The 7,794-nt window shown below is 38.5% G+C and overlaps 1 protein-coding gene across 1 annotated transcript in view; it reads left to right on the top strand.

The window, feature by feature from the left end:
- EMR3 (egf-like module containing, mucin-like, hormone receptor-like 3) overlaps window positions 1–7,140 on the top strand; it is a 32,182-nt gene extending 25,042 nt beyond the window's left edge. The window contains exons 9-11 of the mRNA XM_008566051.1: window positions 2,003–2,171; window positions 3,811–3,918; window positions 7,062–7,140. Coding sequence (XP_008564273.1) covers window positions 2,003–2,171; window positions 3,811–3,897 — 256 coding nt within the window. The 3' untranslated portion in view covers window positions 3,898–3,918; window positions 7,062–7,140. The remainder of the gene's footprint in view (window positions 1–2,002; window positions 2,172–3,810; window positions 3,919–7,061) is intronic.
- The last annotated feature ends 654 nt before the right edge of the window (window positions 7,141–7,794 follow it).

Raw genomic sequence — 7,794 nt, 5'->3', positions numbered from 1 at the left:
AAAAAAAAAAAAAAAAAAAAAAAAAAAAAAAAAAAAAAAAAAAAAAAAAAAAAAAAAATATCCCATGCATGGGAAGGAGGCAACATAAAAGGTGTACATTCCACATTTGCTCCTATCCCATTGGCCAACTTTGGTCACATGATGACACCCAGCTGCAAAGGAGGCTGGGAAATGTAGTCTCTTCTAGAGTGGCCACGTTCCCTCATAAAAATCAAAGGGGGAAGAGATTTAACACTAAAAGGAAAAAGAGAAGGGAGAAAACCAGCAGTTTCTACTACACAACACAAGATGCATAAAGAGTACTCATTTCATCAAAAACAACCAACTCAGATTTGCTAATCTAACAGTTACTAAAAGCTTAAATCCTATAGAAACCATAAGAGCTGAGATGCAAAACTGTGTACACCCCAACCAATAGAGATCAATTAAGCTAATTATAACAAATTTAAATGTATATCTCCAGTTGTGTGTAATAGGTTCAAGAAGGATCTGGGTTAAAATATATTTTGTATAACACTATTTCAAAATATCTTGGGGAATGAATATTTTATTTGGCAGCATCTGTTTTAATTTGAATACATAATTTTTTGTTTTCATTTTAATTGTAAAAATAAGACAGGTTTGTTAAAATTTTTTCAAGATCTTTCAAAATATATAAAATAAAAAGTGAAAATGGTTAACTCTCTCTTTTCCTGCTACTTCCACTTCCCAGGAAGCCAGAACAAACTGTATGATGTGTGGGATATGATATGTATATTTTCCCAGACCTTTCTCTGTGCAATTCCTATAGAACAGAAAGACACATACACAACAGGATTACACTACACAGGTGGTTTCTCAATTACCTTTTCTCAGTTATGTAATATTGTACTTAATAATTAGGGATATATGTGTGTATATTACAGGTAGTATGGCTTGTGTCTCAACTTACCTGGCACAGTTCCAGTTTATGCCTGCTGAGGCACTGTAATTATTAATAGTATTTCCTTTTGATCTCAAAAAACTTTCTCTTTGAATAACGAATTATATAACCCCCTATCGATAAATGATAAAAGAAAGATAAAGAACACCCAGTTTTAGAATGTTTATGTATGTATGGTACTAACTTTTTTCCATACACTGTCCTAAATACTTTCATATGTTAGTATTTCTCATGTACTTTCATATGTCTCATGTAATCTTTGCAGCAACCCTATAAAATAGGAGTATTTATAAGGATGAGGGAACTGAGTTACAAGTAAAGTACAGTCATCTCTCAGTATCCGTGGGAGATTCACTCCCTCCAAAACTAACCCAAAATTCAAAATCTAAAATTCTGTGAGACATTGTATAATGTTGAATATACTAATTTTCCTGATTTGAGCATCACATATTACACACAGGTACTGATATTCAACTCTGTACCCTGCAGATATGTACAATCAACTATGTTTCAATAAAAAATAAAATAAAATTCTGTGGATACCAAAATCCACAGATGAACATATAAGTCCCTTATATAAAATGGTATGTAAGTCCATTCTATATAAGTTCCCTATATAAAATATATAAAATGGACTTATATATAAAATGATAATTTTATAAGTCCATTTTATATAAGCCCCGTATATAAAATGGTATAGTATTTGCATATAACCTATGCATATCCTCCTGTATACTTTAAATCATCTCTAAGATTACTTATAATACCTGATGCAATGAAATGCTTTGTAAATAGTTATACTGTATTTTTTATTTGTATTATTTTTTATTATTGTATTGTTGTTTCTTATTGTTTTCCTTTTCAAATATTATTGATCTATGGCTGGTTGAGTCCAAGGATGCAAAACCCATGGGTAGAGGGCTAATTGTAACTTGCCCAACATCACACAGTTAATTAGTGCTGGCTTGGATTTAAACCCAGGCAATGTAGCTTGAGAGTCTTCACTATAAACAGCTACACTGTAGGGGTGTCCATATCCACTATTAGCTTTTTGACATCATCATCTCTGACTCCTCTCAGGATGCTGACATTTAAAGCGACAGCTCAGCTCCTCATCTTGGGCTGCACATGGTGTCTGGGCATCCTGCAGGTGGGTCCAGCTGCCAAAGTCATGGCCTATCTCTTCACCATCATCAATAGCCTTCAGGGCTTCTTCATTTTCCTGGTCTACTGCCTCCTCAGCCAGCAGGTAAACATCCACCCCTTTCTTTGTTGTTTTAAATTTAAGACAACTTCGAAGGCATGTAGTTTAAAGAACTTTAAGTCGATGTTCTACAAATGTTCAAATACACTTGTTATCAGTGTGTAAACACTCCCAATATTTTCTTTACTTTAAAATGCAATTGGATGTAAGACACATCAGTTTATTAACAGCTTTTGGAAAGTAAATAATAGCTATATCAAGGAAATATCATGGGTTTTTTTTTTTTTTCCTTTTCTTTGGCTTTCCCACTTGTAATAGTTGGCTAATGCTGTGTAACAAAAATAAACTCAAAAATCTCAGTGGCTTAAACGCAGATGTTTACTTTTCTCATTCTTGGGTCTACAGGTAAGTTGGGTTCAGCTGATCTTAGCTGGGATCAGCTCGACTTGGTTTCAAGATGTAGATCAGGTTTAAAAACCTGAAACTGAACCTGAACCTAAGCACAGGCTTAGAACATTCAAGTGTTAATATTTGTCCAGGTTGAAGAATATTTTATGACTGGAAGGATATTTAAAATAAATTTTTGAAAAAGCAAGTTTCAAAACATCACACCAGAGAGTTCCATTTTATTTATATAATGTATATAAACATTTACATTTACAGAGAGAGATGCCCAATGGGACTGAACCCCAGTTGCCCACAGTGGAAACTTCCTTGATTATTCATCCTAAACTGGCTGCTTTCTCTTCCCTGTCTCACTCCCCTGCTTCCCTCCTGGTGTTTCTTGGGATCACCTCTCAAATAAACTCCTTACACTTTTTAACCCTTGTCTAAGGGTCTGCTTCCAGGGTACCCCAAACCATGACACATGGAAAGATACCACCAAAACATGATCACTGATTTTTTTTTTTTTAAAGATGACCAGTAAGGGGATCTTAACCCTTGACTTGGTGTTGTCAGCACCATGCTCTCCCAAGTGAGCTAATCAGCCATCCCTATATAGGGATCCGAACCCGTGGCCTTGGTGGTATCAGCACCACACTCTCCCGAGTGAGCCACGGGCCAGCCCTGATCACTGATTTTCACTAGATTGAGGAATTATGTGTAACTTCTATTTTCTTCCTTCTGTGTATGCATATTTTATAAATTTTCTACAACAAAGATGTATTCTGTGATACAAAAATTTTTATTTTGTAAAATATGTATAACATAATTTACCACTTTAACCATTGTTAAGTGTTAAGTACCATCACATTCAGACTGTTGTGCAGCCATCACCACCATCCATCTCCCGAGCTTTTTTATCTTCCCAAACTGAAACTCCATCCCCCTTAAACACTAACTTCCCATTACCCCTTCCCTCAGCCCCCGGCACCCACCACTCTACTTTCAGGCTCTATGAATTTGATTACTCTAGGGACCTCCTATAAGTGGAATCACACAGTCTTTTTCCTTTCGTGTCTGGCTTATTTCACTCAGCATAATGTCCTCAAAGGTCATTCATGTTGTAGCATGTGTCAGAACTTCCTTCCTTTTTAAGGATAATTCCATTGTATAGGTATGCCACATTTTGTGGGAAAGGTTTTTTAATAATAAATCTCTACTCTCTTCCTGATTCATTGACTTTTCTCCTCCTTGCCAATGTTCACAAAAAACTATCCTGGTTTTTCCTTTGATGTTCCAGGTCCGGAAACAATACCAAAAGTGGTTTAGAGAGTTCATGATATCGAAATCAGAGTCTGAGACATATACACTCTCCAGCAGGTTTTGATCTGACTCAGAACCCAGTGTGGTAAGAGAACCTGTGACTTATTCTAATGTTTCACCGCCACCCCTCTGGACACCCCAAACTTCTCCTTGTCTAACTGCAAACCCCCTTTCCTGGAGGGTATGGAGAAGAGTTATTTTCCTGTATCCTGGTTTGAATTCCTCATTCTCGCTATACTGTTCTTCAGGGGCTCTTCCGTGCTTGCTAACAGTGTTTAAGCTGGGTTTTGTGTATATTCTTATCATGCAAAGCTATGTGGGTAAAACATATCACCAGCAACGCTACAATCTAAAGTAGAATCCCACTGGGGGAAACTTACAAGCATAGACATAGCAGAGAGATCATCATCCCCCTAACTCCCACTGTCCCATAGAGAGGTGGACATGAGCCTGGCAGAGTTGGTGGACACCGTGGAAGGGGTTCTGGGAGAGGGTCCCTACCCCTGCTCTATATAATTATAGGAGAAGACTACAGAGAATACTGGGAACTTACTGGGGGTAGAAATGACCCTGTTAGAAAAGGGATACCTCTGAACTTGTTTGCTAGTATCATCTGTCCATCTATTGAGTAGACAATGCACAAAGAATGAGTTTCCAGTGCTACCTGAGACTTCTCTCCATATTTGTCCTTTATTTGCCTTTTTAGAGAAACAATAAAACTTATTTCTTTCTTTCTTTTTTTTTTTTTTTTATAAAAATGACCGGTAAGGGGATCTTAACCCTTGACTTGGTGTTGTCAGCACCACGCTCAGCCAGTGAGCTAATCAGCCATCCCTATATAGGATCCGAACCCATGGCCTTGGTGTTATCAGCACCACACTCTCCTGAGTGAGCCACAGGCTGGCCCCATTTTTTTTCTTTTTTTATTGAAACATAATTGAGTATATATGTGGTGATCAAATCAGAATAATTAGCATACTCATGTTTTTAATATGTAATCAATCTTTGTGTCCCTTAACTAATTTCTCACTAATCCCCTTCCCCCTCCCCCTTTCCCACCTCTAATAGCCACAATTCTGTTCTTTTTTTTTTTAAGTTCAATGTATTTTGTGATTGTTTCTTTCTTTCTTTTCTTCCTTTTTCTTCTTTCTTTATCTATTTTAGCTCCCACTTATGAGTGAGAACATGCAGTATTTCTCTTTCTGTACCTGGCTTATCAATAGAACATACTTCTAAGAAGATATTTCTCCGGATGGGCAAGATGGGCTCCTATGCTCTATCCATAAAAACTCTTCCTGTCTCATTTGGTTTCATGTCTCTTACATAACGAACACCACATCCATTTGCCAAAGTGCCTTAGAATGCATTCTTTTTAAGTTAATCTAAATTGAGAAATTTCTGATAAATTGTCTTCAGCATTTCTTGAAATAATAGGTGATTTTCCTCAGCAGTGGAGATATCGAGGTCACTAAAGAAACATCAATCCCTTATTGAAGGTAGGGAAAGGGAATTAATTCCAAATCTTTCCAAAAGGACCAAGAGAAAAATGCAACCAGGAAAAGTCTTAGAGCATGTAAGGTGATCAAAAAATTGATGAACATTAGGCTTACTCATTCTGAACAAGAATAAAATTGTTAGGGCCGGCCCAGTGGCGCACTGGAGAGTGCACCGCTTGGGAGCGTGGTGGCGCTCCCGCCGAGGGTTCGGATCCCATGTGGAGACCGGTTCCCGCTCACTGGCTGAGCGCGGTGCAGGCGCAGCACTGAGGGTTGTGATCCCGTTGCTGGTCCCCAGTACGGGCGCGACACCGAGGGTTGCGATACTGTTACTGGTCAGTAAAAAAAGACAAAAAAGGGCCGGCCCGGTGGCGCACTGGAGAGTGCGCTGCTTGGGAGCGTGGCGGCGCTCCCGCCGAGGGTTCGGATCCCATGTGGAGACCGGTTCCCGCTCACTGGCTGAGCACGGTGCAGGCGCAACACTGAGGGTTGCGATCCCGTTGCTGGTCCCCAGTACAGGCGTGACACCGAGAGTTGCGATCCTGTTACCGGTCAGTAAAAAAGACAAAAAGGAAAAAAAAAAAAAGAATAAAATTGTTATAGGTGCACACTGTTGACTATGACCTATGAAAGGTTTCCCAGATAGTCCAAAATAATTCCCAGAGATGCCAGCTCTCCAGTTACTGGTTCCCCACAGTGAAATAGTATTATTGCTTAAAGTTGTTGAAATTGAATAAGATGAATGTAACTTTGAAAAGGGAAAATATAAAATAAAAACTATGAACCTCTCTTTAAGAAATATATTGGTTTTATTTTAAATGATCTTTTATGCTTTTATTTTTCTAGGCACAGAGTTTAAGTTAAAAGTTAATGAAACTCAGGGCTGGCTGGTTAGTTCAGTTGATAAGATTGTGGTACTGATAACACCAAGGCCCAGGATTCGATCTTTGTACTGCCAAAAAAAAAAAAAAAAAAAAAAGCTAATGCAACTCTCTTTCTCTATGGCAAATTTGACCTCAGGTTAACTTTCTAGCTCCGTTCCTTAGAAACTTGATAAAGTTGAAATATCAGTTGTGTAACTAGGCAACATTGCTTATAGGAAAAGTTCACTTGACTGGTAAATTGGATCTGGACAGGGAGTTCTGTGAATAAACCGTAAATACCAGAAAGGAAGACATAACTTTGGACTTCCTGCATATAATGACTCTTATAACCTAGTCTGAGAACCTTATCTTCATGGTCTGATACAGGAGATGTTGGTTCCCCTATGGTGCTTGGGTCTTCTAAATCGAGCTGTAACTTGCAGGAAGAAAAGAGAATATTTGTTGAGTTCTACAGTGTGTCAGGCAAGGCAATGGGTATACAGAAAGGAGCAAGACCAACACAGTCCCTGCCTCCATGGAGCTTAGAGTCTAGGCTTTCTTTATAGACAAAAACCAACATCCAGGGGGATGAAATTGTGGGGTGGGATATTGTCTGAAAATTCATAAAATGTATAAAAAAAGAAAAAGTCTTCATCCTGGATTTTGAGCAGTACTCCCACTATAACCTAAAAATGGCTGTAGAATTCTAAAATACTAGGAGATCACACCATCCCTGCCTTCCAATTAAAGCTAGCTTTACCTCACTTCTGCTCTTTCTCCATGTTTTTGTTGTGTTTATCTGATCGTTTGTTTGATTGATTTTACCCTTATATCTGCTTTTAATCTAAACATCTTTTTTTGGGGGGAAGGACATGTTTCCAGGACAAATGAAGAGAAAATATTGAAACTAGAACATTCCACCCCATATGGAATGTCATAGCCATAGATCTCATTGGCATCATGAAGAATGAATCTGAGGACAAGGGGACTCACTATACATATCCTTGGAGTGGAAATGTTTAACCTCTACTTCTTGATGTGTTTGTTCTACATAATAGGCTCTCAATAAACATGTGCTAAATTGGATTTTTCTTTTTTGTGATGTGTTCAGCCAATGTTTGTCCCTGGATACCCAAATCATGACCATTGCTAATACTTCCTTGACTTTCTGTATATGAGGAAGCCCCTTTCAAAGCCTTTCCTCAAGTTCTTACTCTCCCTCATTCTAAACTTACTCCTTAAACTCATCCAGTCCCCCAAACCATCAGCTTCCTACTGGCTTTACCTCCTTTATTATCCAGGCTAAGTCTCATGATCAGCCACATCAAGTGATTCTCTCCCACACTACCAACGCCCTTGCTTCCTCATTATGATTCCATACCTGCCTGGGAAAACCTCAGCCCAACAATGGTAAGCACTGTGGATTGTTTAATCAGCAGCCATCACCATCACTGCATTTTCCTTATTAATAGAATGTACATTGTGTTCAGATTTGCAACAGCAATGTGGCTGGGCCCAGTGGGTCAGTTTAGATTGGTTTAAGCCAGAAGTTCTCAACTAAGGATAAGTTTGGCCCCCACCCCAGGGACATTTGGAAATGCC

The sequence above is a fragment of the Galeopterus variegatus genome, unplaced genomic scaffold (genome assembly GCF_000696425.1).
Source record: "Galeopterus variegatus unplaced genomic scaffold, G_variegatus-3.0.2 Scaffold218, whole genome shotgun sequence".
In the NCBI taxonomy this organism is placed as follows: domain Eukaryota; kingdom Metazoa; phylum Chordata; class Mammalia; order Dermoptera; family Cynocephalidae; genus Galeopterus; species Galeopterus variegatus.
This window is presented reverse-complemented; position numbering and strand designations above follow the sequence as displayed.